This window comes from Poromitra crassiceps, assembly GCF_964638095.1.
Source record: "Poromitra crassiceps genome assembly, chromosome: 19".
Taxonomy (NCBI): Eukaryota; Metazoa; Chordata; class Actinopteri; order Beryciformes; family Melamphaidae; genus Poromitra; species Poromitra crassiceps.
In genome coordinates, this window is record NC_139646.1 from 19,984,802 (window position 1) to 20,008,352 (window position 23,551).

Sequence of the window (23,551 nt, forward strand, 5' to 3'; positions counted from 1 at the left end):
GGAGCTCTATCTCCAATCTGTAGGGCTGCAAGAACCCTACATCACACTCGTTGACATGGGCATGATCTAGAGGATGGCAACTCCATCAGCAAGAGATCGGCAGACACAAGATGGCACCCCATACAAGTGGTCGGACTATGTCCACAAGGTGTCATCCATCATCCTTGCCCGCCATGGTGATGTTGACATATCATCTGTGTGATTGACCGGTATGACACAGTATACGTGGCTAAAAATTATGAGCGGAATCTGATGATTCAGAATCTATAGCTACAGCTAATAAAAAGAGCTTATTTTAGTTATCTTGTCATACATTCATTAAATATTTTAATGGAAGAAATCCTGGGGGTAGTTGGTACAGCAGTACCAAGGTAAAATGGGTGTTGACATTAACATATTTTCAGTGAACATAATTCTGAAATGATTCCCAAAACATCCACCATTGTTAATCTCCTTCCTTGTGGTAAACCCCAAACGCACAGTATACCTTTCCATTCAAAAGTTACATTTCCACAATACTGGATGGCAGCCATCTTGGAATTCTGGGTCAAAACTATGCCATAATGTCAAACTGATGTCAGAATCGGATTCCTCGTGGTTGACTTACACTGAAAAGTGTCTTCATACATTATTCTATGTGCTCTGGGTCAAAAGTCAATTTTTTAACATGGCGCCAGTGGCCATCTTGGATTTGGCCATCTGGCAAGGAACATCCCAGGATCTTTAGGAGGGACCTGGGCGCTATTTTAACAAAAGGTCTATATAAGTCAAATCACTCATCAAAACATCTTAGCCAGAGAATGGTCATGGCTTTGAAGTTATAGCATCGGTTATCAGATACTGTCATTTCCTTCTCACAACGTCATCAAATTCACCATTGATTAGTCACTTTAACAGTTTATGATGTTCTATATGGTATCATTGTAATCCTTGACCATGAAAACATTGGGATAGACATCTCCTTTTCAGTGTTAGCATGTGTGGTTCAGGAGATATGATGCAAACTACATAATTTGCTTATGGCAGAATTAAAATGGCCGCCACAAGGCATTTTTGCGATGGCTCAATTTCTGAAACTGTACAGGGCCCCAAACTATAAGCGTACCAAGTTTCATGCTTTTACGAAAAAGGGAACATCATTTTCACATATCATCTGGACTAATACACAGAAATCAGGGTTTTGTCATTTATATGGGGGTATGTTTGTTTACAGAGTGATAACTATCCTTAAGCTACCAAATCGGCAGGGTTATCATACCAAAATATAAACTAGAGACATGTAGGAAGACAAAAATAACAAAATTGTGCGGTCACCTCAGGTGGTACCGATTTTTGCCTTGGCCCATGGACTACATGTCATTCTGGCCAATATTCTTCTGTTATAGCATTTCAGTCTGGAATATGGAATATCTTTCAATAATCTTTATGACTAAAAGGCCAAAAGTAATCTCATGTGTAAGAAATGGCTGTTCTACATTGAGGTAGAAATTTAAATAATTAACTTGTTGGTTTTGGATTTATTTAGCTTCAAGAGTGCATGTTCGTGTGACCCTCAACACAGGCTTTGAGAATCCCGGCCACTTACTGATACTTATGCTTAAATTAACCCACTCATATTCTGGTTTGTTTCAAGAAAAACATTTCGGATAGTGGAAATTCTAATTGGCTGGTAACTTTAAAATCTAGCAGCCATATTGGCAGGTGGTGAAAAAAGTTAATTTCAAGCCCTGCAGGGAGAGTGTGGTGACATAGGAGTGAGTGAGAAAAGGATCAAATATTGGTGGTTAAGACTGAATAATGACATCACAACTGTTAATTTAAAATGAGTTATTCCTCTAAACCTGGCTTCAAATGCCCCAATTTTTTCGCGCTGGCGCCGTTCAGCCCTCAGCAAAATCTGGTAGCGAGGACTTTTTTTGTGGCCCTCTCTATCATCAAAGTTGCCCATCCCTGGGTTACGGCATGACAATATTTGTTCGGCCCCCGGCAACAATCTGGATTTCTCATGTGGCCCCCCATGAAAAATAGTTGCCCACCCCTGTGTTAGAGGGTACACACAGGAGAATACTGTCACAGAGGACTAAGAGATGATTTACCATCTGAGATAAACAGTTTATCTATGGTCTGGCCCGCTGACTTAAAGATGGATGCAGTCTGTTTATTTAAACAATATTTGAGCAACAGTTGTACCAAACGTTTGTGGCTTTGTGTTATTGTGGAGGAATCTTACAAGTTGGACCTTGATGGTATGCAAAGACATGGAAAAATGGCCATGGATTCGGTTACCATATCCTACATAAAACAAAGATCAATCAAGGTCCAAATGATCGCAGTAGCTTTGAATTTAGATCCAGTCTTATTGAGATTGTTTTAAACTCGGGTTTCAGCCCCGAGCACGGCCTCGCCTGCTCTATTGGCATGCGCAGTGCACAATTGCTGTGAACATGTATGTTACATTCTGATGCCATGATAAAATACTTGCTTGTATTATCAATTTATTTGATCTAAATTCAGAATTTTATTATTTAGAAAAATGAATAGTCAGTCACAATAGACAATATTCTGGAAACAAATACTTTTCCCTGTGAGATGGTGAGAGAAGTAATGGATGAGTATGAGAGCACTAATATGTTTGGCCAGAAAAACATTTGCCATTTTGCTTATTTTGATACCAGAAGTAACAAACATGAAATTTGAAAGGAAGACCTTTTAAAATACACAAACGTTTTGTAACATACAATCACATTTGTAATCAAAGTGGTGAAAGATTCTTCATCAATGATATCCATGAAATGTCAAAATCTTAAGGTTTCAAGCCTCATCACTCAGTCTTTTAAAACAATTAATTTATTTTTTACATGTCATCTTCACTGCCTCAAAGCGTTTTTTCAGAAAACTGTCAAGTCATTGAAGTAAAACCAACAGGAGCATCACCTGAATCTTCCCTGCAGTCACAATAATGTTAATCCACGGTTGTAGCAACCTTCCTCTTCCTCCCTCTCACTCCACCTGCTGCCTTGGTGGTCTTGGCCCGCCTGCGGCCGGGTGCGGTGTGGCCGGGCTTGGCCGTGGTGAAGGTGATGCACTGGGAGTCCAGGTAGTCGTGCAGCTTGGTGGCGCCCAGGCGGATGCCGGCGGCCTTGAGTCTCTCCTGGAGCTGGGACAGAACCAGAGGCTGGTACTGCAGGATCTGGCTGTACAGCAGCTGGTCGGACAGGATGAAGGAGCGCACCGCCCGCAGACGGTCCTGGAGCCGGGATGCCGACTGGGAGGCCGTCACGGCCCCGTCACTGTCCGAGTCAGAGGACAGGCACAACTCCGGGTTGGACCTGCTGGGAGAGACGCAAGTGGTTGGATATTTAGGCCTGTGCAGAAATGAATGACCACAAAAAAAAACGCACAATGGTTTAGGCATACCTACACACACACACACACACACACACACACACACACACACACACACACACACACACACACACACACACACACACACACACACACACACACACACACACACACACACACACACACACACACACACACCTTTCAGAGTCTTCGCTGGCGGCAGTTGAAGAAGTATTGGAGCCCTGTGAGGCGGACAGTGGCTCTGCGTCTTCCTCGCTGTGTTTCACAGGGGAGACAGCAGAGGGAGCTCTGGGCTGTTTGAACTTGGCTGCCTGGGCGCAGGAGGCCGGCCTGCCGCTGGGGGCCGCGGTGGAGGAGGTGGGCAGGGGCTTGGCCTGAGCGGTGCGGCCCACCGAGGGAGCCTCATCCTCGGAGTCAGAGCTGACCAGCTGGTGGGTGTACTGGTGGATCTCCTTCAACTTGAGGATCATCTGCCGCTTGGGCAGAGGCCGCACACCAAACCTGCACACAGGAGGAAATAATTGGCATATTTTTGCGACAAACAGAATAACCAACGGATGGGCGAAAACAGCCTAAGAGGGAGAGGAGAAACAGACGGTTAATAGCCTTGATTAGAACAGAGAGCGAGAAAAGCTGTGGCCCTTCGTTACCCCTTCCTTTTCCGTGTGTGTGGGGATGAGAGTGAACTAACTGACCTGTTGAGCTTGTTTTTGAGGTCCGGCGTGTCCATATCAGAGTAGCCAGGCATGGGAGTGACAGGAACCATGGCAACACGACTCTTGCTGCGGGATGGCACTAGAGGAGAGATTGACAGGAAGACATTCTTAAAGTCAAGATGAAATGAAAAATGACTTTTAAACTATCGTAGACCACATCCCTGGTCATAGAGTGCACCTATTTAACACTAATGTATGCCAAAAAAGTCACACAAAAACACAATTTCTTTGGGTTCTTACATGAAACTCAGTACATCAGATCCTGTGCATTGCTAGATTACACTAACAGCCTCCACAAAATATTTGATCCCGAAGACACTGAAGAATTGAGACAAGATAGCCTGATATTGCTGTTTGACGTACTTAAGATTACAAATAACATAATACATCAAAAGGTCTGTCTGATGGCATTTATTAGTTTCTGACTGCGAAAGTGGGAAAACCATAAAATTCCCCCAGACTACTGTATCTCAGAACTATTTCTTTAAGAAAATCACACACATTAGGCTATTCTATGTGATATTTTGACAACTAATGTAATAACTAATGTAATATCCTTTCCATTCACTGAGCCTCCCCTGAAACTGTTTGGAGCTGCCCCGGGGAGGTCCGCCCCCCACTTTGAAAACCCCTGCACTACACCACCTTACTACCAAATCACTGCTGTTAAAGGAATCCTGCTTAAGCTGTGTTCACACCAAGATATTTATTTTTCGCTCTGTCGCTTGATTCAACCCTTTGGAATCGCTCTGTCGCTCTGTTTAAATCGCTCATCAACAGGCACACGATTTGACGGACATGTGGGGGCTATAACGTTACGCAATGTCATGATATTTGTCCACTACGAGCCACCGTCATTGTTTACAAGCTAAAGCCTATCAGCGTGCTCCTAATGCGAGCTCCATACCGGTAGGACAGACTTCACTTCATGTCAGCTGTCAGCCTGTCAATGCGGTTTGTTGCCACACAATAAACCAGCGGTTTGTTCCAAGCCAGTGTGATCCTTGACTCTTGCTCTCACGACTCCCGACTGATGCCAGCGTATTTTCGCTCGAGTTGGGATATTTCATCTCGAGCGACGAGCGAATTTTCTCCCCATCGCTCTGTCTCTGTCGCTCGGACGCCCAGCGATTTTTCTCTCAGGCGAATATACGCTCAATCGCTCGTTTGCATTGACTTTGTATGTAAACTCGACGCCAGCGAAAAACTTTAATAGGTCGGTGTGAACGCACCTTTACCTGGGGTTTTGAGTTGGGCCGCAGGATTCACCCTCTGAGAGAGAGGGAGAGGGAGAGCCTCCTCCTCCTCCTCCTCCCAGCTGTCCCATAGCTTGGGGTCCAGGAGGCTGGCATTGACTTCTGGTGTGGTACGGGTGGTGGGGTCAGGCGGAGAGGGGGTGAAGGAAGGGCCTGTACGGGTGTGAGCTTTGGGTGCCGGAGAGAGAGAGGTGGATGGTCGAGTGGTGTGGAGGTCGGGTGGAGGGGAGGTAATATTCCGTCCTCGGTTGTGAGATTGAAATGAGTTGGTGGCATGACTAGAAGTCGGAGGCTGAGAGACGGCAGTAGAGGACGACCCGGCTGTCTCACCCGGCTCCAGGCTGCACTCGTCTCCCCCGCTGTCCTGCAGCTTCAGACTGAAGCAGACACCCGGGTTTCCCTCGCCGCCCGCGAAGGCGTCCAAGCCCCACGAGTCATTGTAAGCCATGGGAGGATCGTCCATAGACATGAAACTCTGTCGGAAACTGGATTCGGGAAGGCCAGCCTCTTCCATTTCTGCATCATCCTGCTCTCCTTCTGCCCCTGTGCCCTTATCTCCTCCCTCATATACTCCCTCTCCTCCCTCACTTGCCTCATCTTCGACCCTCCTTGTCACTTTACTTCCTGTGTTGTCAGACTCAACACAACGTCCATTTGGACCGGAAGGGCACCTGCTGTCTTTTCGCAAACGTTGAAGACCTCTGTGAGAGGAAGGGGAGGGTGAGTCAGACGGGTCGGTAAGGGAGAGATGAAGGCTTCCTAACTCTCCCTCAGACGGCACGGGGCCTCGACCCGGCGACCCCTCCCTAACGGGGTCACTTTGGAGGGGGGAGGCGGAGAGAAGGACCGGGGGTTGGGGCAGATCTGTGTGCAGGGGAGTGCTGCTGTAAGGAGGATGGGAGTGGACGTGAAGAGGGGTAGAGGCATCCTGGGAGTGGAGGGGATTGGAGTGAGTTAAGCTGGAGGGTCGCGAGCGCTTAGCCTGGGACGGAGGCACTGCAAAAACTGGTGAGGCTGATTCCACTTCTCTGTCCTTACACATACCACTACTATTGCTCATTTTAGGATGGTTGTGGTCCAAGCTGAAGATACTGGGGATGCTCCTGTCCAGCTTCACCCTGAAAACGCTGCCCTCTGTCTGACGAATGTGGGCAGAAACTCGGGGCGGATTGTTCGAGGTATGAAGTCTGTCCTTTGACGGCAATGCGGGGGGAGAGAAATCAGAGGGTGAAGAAGATAAACTCGTGGACTTGGGGAAGAGCTGCATCCTGCGCATGCTGCTGTGGGTCTGAGTGGAGCTGCTGCTAGTGCTTCTGCTAGGTGGCGTGGGTGGGATGAGCCAGGAAAGCTCCGGAGAACAGTCTGCCGGAGTCGGGTCGAGGGCATCGCAACCGGGACCTGGTCTACCTGGAACTGGGGCTGCAGATGGAGCTGTGGGACTCCACGCTACACTACTGGACTTGTTATTTTCCAAGGTGGGGGCATTAGGTTCTGGGATTGATTGGGGTTTGATTTGGGTGTAGCGGCGCGGGTTCTGGCTGGAGCGGGGTGAACATGGTGGGGGACTATCGAGGCTGAGATCGACTTCCATCTCCTCGCTCGAGTCAGAAGACAGAATGACCAGCTCCGGTCCCTTGCTGCTCTGAGGTGCAGCAGGAGAAAGTGGGACACAAATACTTTGAGGACCTTGGCTTTCTCTCTTTGGAGACAGGCTTTCCTCTCGAGGACGGACGCTTTCTTTGGAGAACTCCTTGGCCACGTCCAGTTCGAAAGCATCTGTTCGCTCATCTCCAGCGCCGCCTTGGTCGCTCATTTGACCAGGCGACAAACCTGGGAGAGGAAGGTTGGATGCACTCGGAGGGGGGCTGATGGAAAGATCAATGACTACACTAGCTGATGATTGAAGGCAAGTTTTGTCTGTTGTAGATGAGGATTTATGAGGGGAGTGGTGTTGTTGAGATTGAGGGAGTTGTGTTTTAAGGGTCCTGGTGGAGGTGGAGGGTGGTGGAGGTGGGGAGGAAGGATCTTCCGCCTCATAAACACCCCAGGAGTCTGAGAAGAGGCGGCTGTAGCTGGAATCCAGGCTGGGATCTGGATCACAGTGAGAGATCCGTTGTTGTTTTTCTCTGGAGACTGTTGAGTTCACTGTAGGGTCTGTTATGTTGGGGTTTGCAAATACTTGATTCTGTGTCTCCATGTCTCTCTCTTCTTTCTCGTCTACCTTCTCCTCCTCTTCCGTGCTGTATTTCTCCTCCTCCCTCTTTCTCTGCGTGGCGGCAAACTCGTAGATCTCCTCCATCTCCTCCTCATTCACTTGTTCATCACGTATCTCGCCATCGCCCGAGGCCAGGTCATCGTCTCTACCGTCTTTTTCCGACTGTGCTTCTCCATCCCTTCCTCCGTCTGTATCCGTCCCGTCGTCGTCTTCATTCCACATGGAGCGGAGGAGCTCCGTGAAGGCCTGGTCCGTTTGGTCCTCAGACTGCTGCTCCACGCTTGGGCCGTCTGCTTCTTCTCCCTGGGTCAATGCCTCTTCTTGGTGACGCTGGCAAAGCTGTCGAAGCTCCTCCAAGTCAAATCTTCACAGTAAAACACAGACAAAGATGAGAGAGAAGAGTAGTCAAACAAAACTGCATTCAAGGTTTTCGTCTGGAGAATAATATCTGATTTTCCCACTGGATAAAACTATGATATGATTCGTACATCATTTCTGAACTATAATTTCATATGCAGTAGAATATGACCACATTCTTGAATCAACAAAGAACAAAACTACTGTTAAAGAGTTGCATTTATCCACAAGGAAATCCCAACAATTCTGCACGCTATTGGATTTTTCTTTTTTAAAGAAGTCTACTACTATATTTTAGAAGTCTTGAATCAAATACACATGGTTCCAATGTATGTTTACATTACATTTGATACCCACCAGGAGCTCTTTTTTTAATGTGATTATGGGTATGACGACAGTGAGGAAGCAAAGTACCCAGAATCATAGTGAATAAATCATCTTCTTATTTTTTACAATAACCAATAATGCATATGACCTGTCTGAAAAGTTGACTGCTTGGTTCAAACCCTCTCCTCCTCATACTGACCTGGATGCCAGCTCCAGTACATGAGGCAGCAGGGAGGTTGAGATGGGACAGTGGGATGTGTACAGGTACTGGAGCAGAGCGCACACCGCGTGCCCTGGAACCTCACCCATCAGCACCCTCTGGGTGGCAGGCATGCCTTCCTCCTGCACCCCAAAACCACTGTCGTGCACCTGTGAGAGGAGGAGGGAGGAGGGGGGGGGGGGGGGGGGGGGGGGAGTAAGGGGATGAAAGGCAGAGAAACAACAACAAAAAGTTTGAAATATTTGGCAAGTCTTGACACATTTTTATACACGACCGTTTACAAATCAAGATAAAGCATTGCTATTAAGGCTGTTTACACACCAAGAGCGATGCAAATATACTACAGCACGAAATTGCGATGCGAATTCTGACGCACCTGTCAACCACAGCAACAGATGTGTACACATCGGAAGCAAATTTCTGACAAAATCGACCTTGGTATGAAAAAATAAACACTGCAATAACACCCAGCGAAACGTCGCTGTTGGTATACACGGTTGCATTGACTGATATAGGTTTGAAAAACATTAGTAACATGCAAATTCCCAGTGTGTAAGGACCTTTACGCTGTACAATTGTGTGGTGGTCTGCAGAAACCCTTCACATATTGCTGCTGCACGTTGTTGAAGGAAGGCAGGTCGAAAATTAGTTTTGCAGGTATTTTGAGATTTCGAATGATTTGCTTACTTTAATCTCAGTAGGACATCATGGTGAATAATTATGTTCATAAAACATAGGGGAAAGTATTTATTTCTATGGTTTTGGTGGAATGCCACTGTAGAAAATACAGCGTTTGGTGAATGTTTAAAGCCATTTTTCTCACGTTTTACTTTTAGACACATAACAAATTAAAATTCATTACTCATACATTTTGATCTGAGAGTGATATCGTAGTCATTCAAAAAGTTATATATAGGGGACAGTTTCTAATTTATGGAAATGTCAAATTCCCACTAAAAAAATTTTTGTAGGCCACCACACAATTATGATCCAAATGATTATATTGTGATCATGACTATTCCCAATCACTAGGCTTGGGTGATTTCAGTAACTGCTGCACTTTTGGCACCTTATAGTAACATCTTCCCTATTTATCCCTGCGCTGCATACTGCACAAAGACAAATTCCTTGTTTGTAATATGATTACTCATTCAAATGATCTTGAATCTTAAAATTTGAATGTTGTTGTTGTATGATTATTAATTGTGGAAACTAAAACCATGCATGTATGAATTGAATTGTGCAGCCCTAGTTCCTTCATAGGACTGTGCTTGGAATCACAGTGTTCAGCATAGTTAGTTACCATTTTTGCCAGCAGGGGGCAGCGGGTGTACAGCATGAATGAATGGGCAAAGTAGACTTCACCGCTGTCCACCTGGAGCTGCACATCACTCAGCTGAGGATTGTTCACCATGCTGCTCAGGTCAGATGTCAGCCTGGACAGCGCCACCTATGGGGGGGGGACACCATAACAACACATTACGGGTCAAAGCATTGAGGGAATAAAGACAGGATCAGGGCTGTGTCCCTATGGGTGATACACAGTGTTTCCTGCAGGTTTTCGTGGTGTTGGCAATGTTGTCCTGCAGGCACACAGGACAAGAATCAGTTTGTTAAAACTCTTACTGTAGTAGTCGGTTACCAAAAAATCAAGGTGTAAGAAAGCAGACGTACATTGGGCATAAAATGATACAGCCACATCATATTTTGAGTGATATCAACTGTATCAAATTGACACCTACAGAATTAATTCACAATAGTGCATAATTTAAGATATAAGTATGCATATGAATTCACTCAAAGTAAAAATATGCTAATTATTTTGCACTGTGACCGTTTGGATCTTATATTTTACCTTGTAATGCTCTATGCTCTTTTATTTTTATCAATTTGATGTAAAGCACTTTATATTGCCTCTGTGTATGAAGTGTACTATACGAATAAACTTGCCTTGCTAACCAAATCTGACCAAAAATCTCAACAACTGCTTTACTGTCCAGCTACTTATGCCTTGTTGCTTGGGTGTGGTAGCTCTACAATACAGTCCTATAGAGCAGGGGTTTTCAAAGTGTGGGAGAGTGAGCCTCCCCTCAGAGAACCCCAATTCTCAAATTATTATTGCCATGTGTTTAAAATACATACTACAGCATGCGCTGGGATGTGTCATCAGTGATGTTAGCTGGGGTCGAAGGTGTTTCGGGTCTGTCAACATCATACACCCTCGCCCAGTAGACCCAGCCGAGGCCGATTAAGACCCCGACCCACATCCCAGAAGCAGCCGCTCACGGATCAGCCTTCCTACTCTGTCTGCAACGTTGCCCGTGGAAGGGTTGATCACGCCCAATCCGCTGCAATAGAGTTAGTGCTTGTAAGACCCTTCGGTGCATGGAGGGTCTAAGGCCCTGTGGGTGACTCCCGGCCGCACTCCTCCTTCGTCTCACCAGACCCTCCCGGGGCAAAGGCAATCCAGAGGCAGAGAGGATGACTCAAGAAGGCCTGTGCGCTGCACGTCATTCGCCTGTGCCGAGCACCTCGCTCTAGCCTGAAGGACCCCAGGCCGCGCCGATCTTTGCACAGATTTTCAGGAGGCTAATCCGTAGCGTTTGTGGATTTCTCCCTCACGAGAGAGCCAGGCTGGGGTGCTAAACCCATTCCGTACCGGATGCCGTCTCTCCGACCGACCGTCAACTGTTAATTAATTAATTAATTAATTATTACTATTATTGTTGTATGCTCCACTCGGGCATAACGAGTTCCAAAAATGTTGTAAACATTCTTATCCTATAGTCTTTTAAAACACCTTTATCCTTCTTTTTTCAAACATCTTCTTTTAAACATTGTAAACATCTTTATTCACTCTGAAGGATTTTTCATCATTTTTTTAAACACATCTTTATTATAACTAGCGGGATACCTGTCCCGTGCAGTGTATCGAGTGTATATGTTACGTTCTCTGCCCTATGGCCTGTGTCTGCAGCCAGGCTGCCCAGCGCAGACACACAGTTCCCCAGCCTCATAAATCTCGTCAAATTCATCTGAAATAGCTCCCCAACAGATGGAAACATTAGCATAATATACCTGTTTGATGTACTGTAACTGTACATACAAAGAACTGCCGCGGTTGGATTTGTGAAATACACATTTTTTTTAAATTGCAATTTCCTTCTCCCTGGTTTCTCCCCTGGCGGTCTGAGCTCACCTCGCCTCAACAGAGGCAGCCAGACTGCTGATTCGTGCGGTGGAGGCTGCGCAGGCATTGTGCATTGTGTCCAATTTTCTTCTCTCTGATTTGTCCCCGTCACGTCACACATCGCCTGAAGTTGTCTCGCGCACCCCACTTTGAAAATCACTGCTATAGAGCCAATGGACATTCCAAACATCAACATTCAGTTTAGCCATGACCTGACAACTTTCATTACTTACTGTGCACAACTATTTTGGCACATGTAGACAGACATTACAGAGTGGGCAGTCAATATATGTCGAGAAAGCGATGCTGATTTTTTGAGAGTCCATTGGCCCTATAGGACTGGATTGGAGAGCCACACATCCAGGTAAGCAATATATAAGTAGGTCGTGAAGAAGGTCGTGTGAGACCGAAACGTCAATCAATAAATCTATCCGTCTGGGAGACATCTTGTTCAGCAGAGTGCGGACTCTACTCTTTTTTTAAGCAATATATAAGTACCATAGCTCTAGTGAGGCAATTTACAAGATGTTGGTAAGGATCGAAGAGTATGATGGAAATTGATGGGAACATTTGATCCAGGTTGAAAGTGGCCCGGCTTATGATTTAATGTGATTATGAGTAGTCTTACTGATTTGTGGCTGGCTCGTTCTTCATCTGTTCCTGGGTGACTGGTGGGCCTCCTCCTCCTGCGCTCTGTGTGGTGGGTGGGTGATGTTTCTGGCAGGAAGCCACTCAGACAGAGGTCCGCCTGCTCCTCTGGCTCCTCCAGGACAAAACCACTGAGATGGAGTTCAGGGGTCAGACCGGCGCTGCTCTGCTTGTCTGGGGGGGAACAGAGATGAACAGATTGATTGTATTCGACACTTTGAAAAGAAAACATATAGAAGCCAGATCCTCATACACATTTTTACAAGGGAATAAAGCTGGAAGGCTTATTTAACATTGTGGTCCTTGGGGGTGGGGGTTGGGGGGTGCACCGAGCAGCATATTTTTTACTTACAACACCAATACATCACAGTAATAGAAAACAACATAAATATATATCAGGCCAATTGCATAATTCTAATACCTATATTCAAGATCAATCAATAGAAAGGCTACTTATGCCATGCCACACAACATCAACAACCACACCAACTGCAGCAACATTATCACCATTAAATACAGTACATAAAATACAAAACAATGACAAAATCAGTCACACAGAACACAGCTAAACCGTTTAAGATTCACCTCTAATTCATATTTTTTAGACTGGGCTTGAAACCATTTGCATTTTTTATTCATTTCAAATCTCTAGGCAAACTGTTCGAGACAACAGCCGCAGAATATAGGAATGACTCACTCATACAGCTTCTGAAGCCAACAGGCACAAAATCAGTAGAGGTCCCTCTAGTGGAGTATGCAAGTGTATCCCCCCTGACACTGTTAAAATAGTTCCTGAGATAACTAGGATAACTACGGTAGGTAGGTAGATCACCATAAGCAATCCTATGCACTAGGCACACTGTTATCTGTTTCACTCTGTCTTCCACCTTGACCCATTCCAGACTCTCATATTGAGAGGGCTTGAGGTGAGTACCAGCTGGAAGCCTTAATAAAATCCTGTCTAGCTTGTTTTGTGATGTTTGCAGTTTGTTCTTCAGAACTGAGAACATGATGTCCAGGCCTGTCCAGGTAAATATGTACTCAATGTATGGTATGTCGGGGTATGGTATTGGGTATATATCCCCTAGAGCAGGAGTTTTCAAAGTCTGACACTGTGGGCCTCGCCTAGATGCCTGTGGGATCATGATGATTATGTTATTTGATCCCATTGCGCTGTCACCTCACAGCTAGAAGGTCCAGGGTTCAATTCCTGCCTGGCATGTGTGTACTGGCTGCCCTGCACGTGTACATGTGTGTACTGGCTGCCCTGCACGTGTGCATGTGTGTACTGGCTGCCCTGCACGTGTACATGTGTGTACTGGCTGCCCTGCACGTGTGTACATGTGTGTACTGGCTGCCCTGCACGTGTGTGCATGTGTGTACTGGCTGCCCTGCACGTGTGTACATGTGTGTACTGGCTGCCCTGCACGTGTGTGCATGTGTGTACTGGCTGCCCTGCACGTGTGTACATGTGTGTACTGGCTGCCCTGCACGTGTGTGCATGTGTGTACTGGCTGCCCTGCACGTGTGTACATGTGTGTACTGGCTGCCGTGCACGTATGTGCATGTGTGTACTGGCTGCCCTGCACGTGTGTGCATGTGTGTACTGGCTGCCGTGCACGTGTGTGCTTGTGTGTACTGGCTGCCGTGCACGTGTGTGCATGTGTGTACTGGCTGCCGTGCACGTGTGTGCATGTGTGTACTGGCTGCCGTGCACGTGTGTGCTTGTGTGTACTGGCTGCCGTGCACGTATGTGCATGTGTGTACTGGCTGCCGTGCACGTGTGTGCATGTGTGTACTGGCTGCCGTGCACGTGTGTGCTTGTGTGTACTGGCTGCCGTGCACGTATGTGCATGTGTGTACTGGCTGCCGTGCACGTGTGTGCATGTGTGTACTGGCTGCCGTGCACGTGTGTGCATGTGTGTACTGGCTGCCGTGCACGTGTGTACATGTGTGTACTGGCTGCCGTGCACGTGTGTGCTTGTGTGTACTGGCTGCCGTGCACGTATGTGCATGTGTGTACTGGCTGCCGTGCACGTGTGTGCATGTGTGTACTGGCTGCCGTGCACGTGTGTGCTTGTGTGTACTGGCTGCCGTGCACGTGTGTGCATGTGTGTACTGGCTGCCGTGTGTGCACACACCCAAAAACAGACAAACCCCAAATAAAGATGGGATTTGTCCGTTCGGTTTAATAGACAGTCAATAATTGAGCCACAACAGCCTAAATGCTGTTTGACTTCAGACTACATCAAATACATAATAAAAAGGTCTGTCTGAAGGCATTTCTTTCTGACTCTGGGAGTCACACACATTTAGGCTATTCTACATGATCTGCTTTTGATAACTAATGGAATATTTTTTCACTTCCATTCACTGAGCCTCCCCTGAAACTGTTTGGAGCCCCTCTGGGGAGGCCCGCCTCCCACTTTGAAAGCCTCTGCCAGCCGTTCACACATGCGTACTGGAAAATTACCTGTAAATCAATATCGGCCATTTCCCAGAATTTCCCTTCACACCTGAGCGCTCGCATCTGTGAATATAGTCGTCAAATAGCCTGTATGTTTGGGGGGGGGCTTATTTTGGGGGTCGGCAAAACTCCGATGGTGAAATAAGTTAGCTTGTCACACAATAAATCACACTCGTTTGACTTAAGAGTATGTTGTATCCTTCACATTCGCTCATGGGCTGCAGTGCAGAGTAGTATCCAGGCAGCGTCAAGCCAGCGTAATAAACACAGCCGATTTCCCCCCTCCCCTCTCTGCTCGAGAGAGGCCAGTCCTTCAGTCCTCCGCACTTCGCAGCAGCCCGACACAGGACAGACACAGGGAGAATGGCAGCGGCTTGCAAGCCGCCCAACGCTTGTATGTATGTAGAGAAAGCAAATGCACGAAGCGAAATGTGGAAGTAGTTTGCTTTGATGTGCGCGAATGATTAGATGATGCACGCTGGAAGTGAACGTTAAGCAACGTGTGTACAGTACACCTCGCCCATGAGAGAAGGACCGGCAAATGACTGGACCCGTTTCACACTTGTGTCCCTTATCGCGGCATACCGCTCTTCTGACTGGCTCGAAACTGGTGAAATGTCCGCGATGACGGGGGAACGCTTATACCGGAAAACAACTTTCACACATGAAGGCATTAGACCGCTTTCCGGTCATTTAGCGGTAAAAAGCGCATGTGTGAAAATGGCTCTAGAGTGTGTGTGTCTGTTACCTTTCACAGGGCGTGAGACAGTGGAACCCCACTGTGTGAGGGTCATGCCATCTTCAGCAAGCTCCATGAGGTCCTTGACAGCCTGGGTGCTCACTGGAAGCTGCCCTGTCCTGGGGATGGAGGGAGCTGGGGAGCGTGCAGTCTGGGAGGAGGAGGGGAGGGTGGAGCTCGTGGTCACCAGGACGGAGGTTCCTTCTCCAACGGGTCGGACAGAAGAATCAGGCTTGTCCTGTGCGGTCGACACTATGTCAGTCTAGCAGTGAAGGGGAAGAGACAAGACATTTGTTTTTAAGTCACCGCATTTCAATCCAGGAATCAATTTACTCCAAAGTACCATAATATATGGCATTATCAGTTAACAATACCTACAATTGTAATCTACGGGCATGCAGGTTATCTGTCTTGACTGGCAAATCAAGTCAAACTGAGCCATTACAGGCCTACACAGTACACACTAAACACTGCTCTGGGCATCTCAAGCTGAAAAAAGTTGAACATTTGGAGGAAAAGGGACTGCTCGTCAGTCACTCCTCCTACCTCTTCTCCTGCCAGGGGGATCTTCAAACTCAGCTGCTGCCAGAATTGCCAATAATCTGGCTTCTATGTTTACACAGTGTGAACAATCAACAACATCAAACAGATGACACTAGCTGGCTACCGTCCGTGTGATCGTTGTGTCCTGAACTGTACTGCACACGACTGCAGGGGGAAACAAAACAAAGCACAAAAAAAGCTCTGTGGCTGTGTTTTGCGCGCAATGGAAGTGCTTTCGACATGATTTCCAAAGCGTTGAGAGTTTGGAGTTTTGGAGACTGTGGATTCAGTGCAATGCTGCTGATCTGTGCATTTCCAAATGACAAACATGACCTGATCTGATGTGATGTGATCTGATGTGATGTGATGTGATGTGACATCAGGCACATTAGATTGACGATTGAGCTCAATTTGTATACATTGAGCGACATTTCATTGTGGGGCAATGTGCCAGTATGGGAAATACATTGCATAACCTTGCAGTCAAAGACCCCCTCTAGAGGCCATCTAATAAAGTGTTGATAACTGACAGCTCAACCTGATTATGCCTCTTGATGCCCTCACCTTACCATAAATGTACCGGCCACAGCCAAGATGTGCCAACATTTGGCTAGTCTGATGTTAATTTCCCTCACGTGAGAATGTGATAGATGCAATACACAAGTGTCTCTCACCGTTGCCTTTTCCCAGGGCACTATGAACTCCCTGAGCTCCGGCGTGTAGAACTCAGACAGACAGGTGGGCCCGCTGTCCCGCAATGCACTCTTCTGCCAGAGGGGGGCAGCGCCGCTCCAGTCAGGCAGGCTGCTGGGGCAGCGGGTAGGGGTGGGGGGTGAGGGGGCCCGGTTGCACAGGAGCAGAGCAGACACACGTTCCTGCAGCCTCCGCAGGGCCGCCTCTGCATCCTGGACCAGGAGGAGGGGAGTAGGCCGCGGAACGCCCCCCTTTCTCCTCTTGCCACGCCCCTTACCTGCAGCAAGAGGAGAGGAGAGGAGAGGAGAGGTATTAGATGTTTCCAAAATTATACACAACACACAGTTACAGTCTCAAAAGGCTTCAAAACAGGCAAAGCAAGGCAGGTTTATTTGTAGCATATTTCATACAGAGAGGCAATTCAAAGTACTTGACATAAATAGATTATGAGGAAAAATAACTTAAAATGGAGAGGGTAATGATTCGGTCTCTTGCTCAGGGACACTTCAGCAGGTCTGATGCTTGCTGATACAGACGACTGAACCCAGGTTTACCAATAAACAGGATCTGATGTTATTATCTCGTGTGCTATCTGTAGAAACTAGGCCCAAGTAGAAACCTGGCTTGATTGATAGGGGGCGGGTGTTGGAGAAAACGGGGCCGGTGCTAATATTTACAAAATCTATTTTTGTGTTGTCAACAGAGATAATATAGTGTAGTGTACCTGCATCCGGCCTCCCCTTCAGCAGTGGAGTCATGGAGGTGTGAGGGGCAGCCGTCTCCCTCTGTATCTCTCTCTCTACCTCCTGCTCCAGCAGGGAGGAGGACAGGGCCAGGGCCACCATGGTGTTCTCGTCCAGGGGCTGGGCCTTCTTCCTGGGCTTCTTCCTCGGTCGGAGGAGCGGCTCGGACGGACCTTTCCTCTTGGCACCTCCGGTCTGCGCACTGAATAAGGAATTACAAAAAGGTTACTATACCAGTCAGCATTTAGTTAGTGGGTTATTCAGTCAATGAAACCATAATGTTCTAGCCTGACATCGCCAGACCATTTTGTTGGGAATCTCTCAGGTCAATTGCTATTTCCAGGGGGCGTTACCAAACAGGCACAGTCCCAAATGCCTCAACCAATCAGAGCAACAAAATGTGTGCTGTAGCACAGAACAACTGAAACATGTAAACAGACTACTGATCAGCTGGTTTGCCAACTGCCATGAGATCAGCTGTTACAGCGAGGCGGTCATCATCAGAAAATAAACCCTGATAGGGCGATGCAGGAGCCCGACGCAAATCAACCGTACTTCTTTCTGTGGATTGACATGATGACTGGTCCTGCGTTCGTTTGTTCATAGCAACGGTCTGCTAGCAGCGGTTTGCTAGCGTTATACAGAAATAACAGCCGCCCTCCAAGCCAAAAGAAAGGATGCGTGACAGAAATATGAATTGACCAACCAGGGACCTCGTGGGCGGTGCATTCAGAATTCGGAATTGTGCATTTATAGCCTATATCCCAACGGCCGTCACAGCAAAAGGGGAAAGGCAGAAATGAAAGTAAAAATCGATCCGATCCATCTCGTGCCTGACAAGCAGAGACAAGCAGAGACAAGCAGAGACAAGCAGAGACAAGCAGAGACAAGCAGAGACGAGCAGAGACGAGCAGAGACAAGCAGAGACAAGCAGAGACAAGCAGAGACAAGCAGAGACAAGCAGAGACAAGCAGAGACAAGCAGAGACGAGCGAGAAACAGTCAAACGTTTAAAAGTAGAAACCAAGCGGTCTATTGACGACGATGGCACTTATTAAAAGCAGACTGCAGCTGTTTGACATGCGGGTGTCCAACACACTTTCAGAATGGACTTAAACTTCACAGTTCACAACATGGGAATATTGCTTTATAAAAAAACTGGAACCAAAAGGTAGGAATTCGCCTTATGTTACCTGTAGCCTACATGATGCTGCCTCTGTGATCCATAAAGTCGATCAGATGTCGATCAGCTGCTCGTTATAATATCGACTCCTCGGACATAATAAGCACAACAATGTTTTTCTCCCAATACGCTCGCACCAGCTTGCCCAAGTTTTTTTTTCTTTTCTTTTTTGTGTGCGTCTGATAAATCCCTCTGTAAGTCGTAGGTGAGGATATTTCCTCTGACCAGCTGGTCACATCTCCATGGCAACGATAGAACGTCATGCCGGAATGCCTCCTCATGCTGTGTAAAAGTAAAAAGACAACGCGGACTCATTTTTCGGGCCTTCCTAACAGCAATACCGCGGGATCTCTGTGTAAAGCTGGCTACAATGAGAGGTGTGGATTGGTAGAAGCTGCGGAGTTTGACTCACCGTTGGGCAGCAGCGCTGTCGCTCCGGGGCTCGGCAGCCTGTCTCTGCAGAGCCTGCAGAAGGACACCCGGGGTCACGCCCATATCTGAGGAGCAACGCTTCAGGTGGGCGGAGCGACTCTTCTGGGACTTGAACCTCTTACCACAGATGGGACAGTCGGGGACACCGGGGGGAGGAGGAGGAGGAGCAGGGGCTGGAGCAGCGTCTTCAATCTGGTCCAAACACCTGCAAAAGAGATTTAGACTTACACATTTGCCATCCCACAAGAGTGGAGGTTTTAGGACTGTAGCTTATCAGCAGGTCAACAGCCTCACTCTTTTAGACATGTCATATAGTATACTGCTCCTTAACCAAACTCCAAACCTGCGTTCCAATCCCGATCCCTAATAGTTACTCTAGAAACTCTATAGTATCTAGGGATGCATGATACAGTATATCGGCAGTCATATCGGTATCGGCCAATATTAGTAATTTTTTTATTTATCGGTATCGGTCCAATGAGCAAAATAAAAGCAACGTTAATATTGGTTATTGTATCGGCCAGAATTGTCATATTGAGAGTAAACAATGTGATAAATCTATGATTTATGGGTTGGAAAGAAAGGAAACATAACATTTTTTAATTCGCAGTGTTTACATGTATTTTTCAGTATGTACAAAATTGGTTTATCATAGAAACTTGTTTTTATACAGATCATATCAATATTAATATCAGTATCGCCCAAAGTTTTTATATCGGTGCATCACTGCATCCTTAATAGTATCATATAAAATGTCAATGTAACAGTGGAACCTGTTGAGGTGCTGCGTGCGTCCCTCGGGGCTCATGTGGGACAGGTCTCTGTGGCAGAGCTGACAGAAGAAGAGGCCTCCGTCCTCCAGGTGGACGGTGTGGGCGTCCGCCGCCTCCCTGTCCAGCTCCTGCTGCAGCCGGAGGGCCAGCGCCTCGTCGCTGTCCTGCCGCTCCACAGGGAGGCCAGGGGTGGAGGTGGACGGCTCTGGACTGTCTGGATACAGGGGGGTTGCAGGGAGGAGATACAGTCACAGATTCAGATACAAACCTTCAAACACACACACACATACACACACTTTACCTCCCTGCCAGATTTCAGCCTTAGGGCAAAAACTGTGCCCACTAAAGGGTGGTGAACTTTTTTTGGACCGACCGTCAGAGTGACTTATTTATAGAGCTGCTGGTCGCAGCTAAAAAAAACAAAACAAAACAAATGCTAATTACATCCGCACACATTTCTATTACCATGACAACTACAATTACTGGCTTTTTCAGATGCTAGTCATGTTTCTGTTTCATGTCCTGCAGTGTGTATTAGGTCTGCAACTTAGAATTACTTTCATTCTATGGAATATTTTTTTCAAATAATTTATGAATCATTTACTCTACAAAATGTCATGAATAATGGCAAATGCCCATCAAAATGTACCCGGTGCTGTCTTAAGATTGCTACTAGCCCAGCCAGCAGCCAAACCAACCGCCCCCCCACACACTCCATGAATATTCATTTTTACCGCCGCCAAGGAGGTTGTGTTTTCTGTGCCGTTTGTCTGTCTGTCTATCTGTTTGTTATTACGGACAAAACACTGGGCCAAGGGGCCAAGGAAAGAACCCTACAATTTTGGAACGGATCCGATCTGACTCAAGAAATTTGTATATCATAGCAGACTGGACTATTGGCCTTGGCGGAGGTCAGAGCTCTGAGTCAAAGATATGAAACAGAGAAAAGCAGCAATGATAATACTCTCAACGCGAGACTCAGCCTTCATTCTTCTTCATTTATCATTGTAGCCTCAACGCATTGTAGACTCAACCTTCATTCTTCAGGTTGAGTCTCGCCGTAGCAAGTCCTCAGTCAACTGCAGGCATCGGCTGGAATGGTCTCAAGCGACATACACGTTATCAATCACAATAAAAATGTACCTTACCCACGCACAATGTTGTTATCCAACGATAGGGACCAAGAGTTTCCCAAAATATTGCGTAGTTTTACAATACCAAGCCCTTATTCACATGACAGAGCCAAAGCTAATCTCAAAAACAGTCTTCTTTGTCTTATATCTGTGTCATTGCTGGTTTCAACTGCTCCACAGTGCTGGATGTATCGGTTGCGAGCTCAGTGGTTGGGAGGGTGTACTGCACTGTTTAAAAAAATGTTTGCTTAAAGCAGGACTAAACCCCCCAGATTTCTGGCAGAACGGTATTCTACTTGATTTGAAAACTCTGCAGGCAAGATGGCCGCCTATACTTCCTTCTTTAGCTGGCAGAATTCCTCCCCCTCCTCCCCCATAAACTAACATATCTTGGCCAATAAGTATGTAACATACAAAATAAAACAACCCGTAATGTCTTCATTTGATGTAGAATGCAGAGGACATGTAACTGTTTAGTTAAACTTGCATTACAGGAATATTGCTCTAAAGATAACGTAAATGGCTCGAGACTGTTTCGTCCTGAAACCCACTCGCTTTGCGCCAGACACAATCGAGTGTGCCCAGAACGGTCAAATCAAATCATCGACAGAGACGCTGTGGCCCGCCTCCCAGTATTCTCAGTGTATCCGAGATAGATATCATAGAAAACGTTATGAATATAGCCACGTTATATAAACAACAAACTAACGCTGGTGATCCGTATGGAAACAGTGTTAATCGAAATGGTTAAACGTTCTATCAATTTGGTCATTCAGTGGCGTTTTATTGCCATGTAACATAACTAACTAGCAGCTAATATTAGCCACAGTAGGCATTACCCATGGATGCATTGCTCTTAAAGGGCTCGCGCCGCGTGAACTACAGTAATCACATGGGGGGAAAAAACAATTTTTCACATGAGTGGGGCACGTGCTAACTCCACCGTGATGTCACGATGTACCAAATCTCCCATTCATTTGAGGGCACAAAAAAAAGCAGGTTTGAACCCATAGAGGGAACTTATGCTGCTGAAAATGATACAAATGGTACAATGGTAACAGTTTGGTCTCAAATGTGGAGATTTTGACCAGAATTCTTCACACACCACCCAAAGTCGTATATATTGGTTAAAAGCTGAAAGCTGGGGTTTAGTAGTCCTGCTTTAAACTTTGGCTGTGGCATGTGAATAAGGGCTCGGTATTGGAAAATATGCAATATTTGGGGTTTACTCTTGATCCCTATCGTTGGATAACAACATTGTGCGTGGGTAAAGTACATTTTTATTGGGATTGATAACGTGTATGTCGCTTGAGACCATTCCAAACCGATGCCTGCAGTTGACTGAGGACTTGCTATGGCGAGACTCAACCTGAAGAATGAAGGTTGAGTCTACAATGCGTTGAGGCTACAATGATAAATGACTGATTAATAAATGATCAAAATGATAATAAACACATTTTCTGGCAAGCAACTAATAGTTTCAGCACTAGTGTGCGGAGTACTAGTGAGGGACTGAGTGTGTGTTTGTGATGAAACTAGTGAGGAGCCCAGGCTCCTGTCATCTCACCTGGTCGTCTTTGTGGTGGTGGTGGTGGTGGTGGAGGAGGAGGCATGGCGTCATGCTCGCTCCCTGTTAGCTGCTCCTTGTGCACCATCCTCTGTGGACTGGCTCTCTTGAACTGTTGCATTCGGTCCAGCACTTTCTCTTTGGCCCTCAAACCCTTCAAGCCAACAGTCTCCCCTGCTTCCACCGGGACACTGGGATCCACAGAAACTGACGACACAGCAGCAGCGTCTCCCGGATCGTGCCGAAACCCTCCACTGACCACTGGTTGTTTTGACATAGTAGAGACAGTCTGGGTTGCGCTGACAGCTGTAGTAGCACACCTGGACCCCGAGTCTCCATCTTTCTTATTCCTCCTCCTCTTGTCTTCTCTGGCATCTGCCTGAGTGTCGCCTGCTTTCCTGCGAACCCGTTTCAGCAGCTTTGAGCAGAGCTGTACAAAGTCCTGGTCCGAGTCGTCCATGATGGTGTGTGGCTTTTCTCACAGGCTCTGCCAACATGTTACCGACTGTTGCTGTTCAGCCTGCAGGAACAGACAAGGTTAGAGCAGTGGTGCTCAAATGTGGGTTCAATGGCCATTAGGGGTCCCCAGTGAAATGATTAACAGGTTTGTTTCACACTTTTCCCAGCTCACTAGACGTTAGCATGCTGATAGAAAAGATAAGGATAACGCTAGGTCTTCTGCTTATAAAATCTCAACTGTGCTCACTGTCACAGCCCCAAATAGACATTGTATGCCATTCTACTTCAACAATTACAAACATCTTGGGATTATTTACTTATCAGATGAGGGTCTTGCTCGTCTTTGAGGTAAATAAATAAATGGCTAGGAACCCCTGGTCTGAACTCGCAACTAGGCAAGCATCTAGCTAGCTATCTCTGATGGTGTTTGTTACCAAGCTAGTTAACACTCAGGTTTATTTTCATTCCACCTCGCCGGTGAGATTAGCTTGCATCACTGTTCGTTTACGAGTCTCTGTAGTATGT

General features: G+C 46.7%; 1 protein-coding gene across 1 annotated transcript; it reads right to left on the minus strand.

Annotated features, from left to right (window-relative positions):
- Positions 1-2,660: 2,660 nt before the first annotated feature.
- Positions 2,661-23,027, minus strand: slx4 (SLX4 structure-specific endonuclease subunit homolog; the record flags this gene model as incomplete). Its single annotated transcript, XM_083655826.1, has 13 exons — positions 2,661-3,329; positions 3,544-3,867; positions 4,062-4,161; positions 5,321-7,917; positions 8,437-8,606; positions 9,761-9,907; positions 12,276-12,469; positions 15,511-15,763; positions 16,719-17,014; positions 17,462-17,682; positions 19,075-19,299; positions 19,868-20,081; positions 22,568-23,027. The coding sequence occupies 13 exons, from the start codon at positions 23,025-23,027 to the stop codon at positions 2,963-2,965; spliced, it is 5,568 nt and encodes a 1,855-aa protein (XP_083511952.1). The 3' UTR covers positions 2,661-2,962.
- Positions 23,028-23,551: the final 524 nt, after the last annotated feature.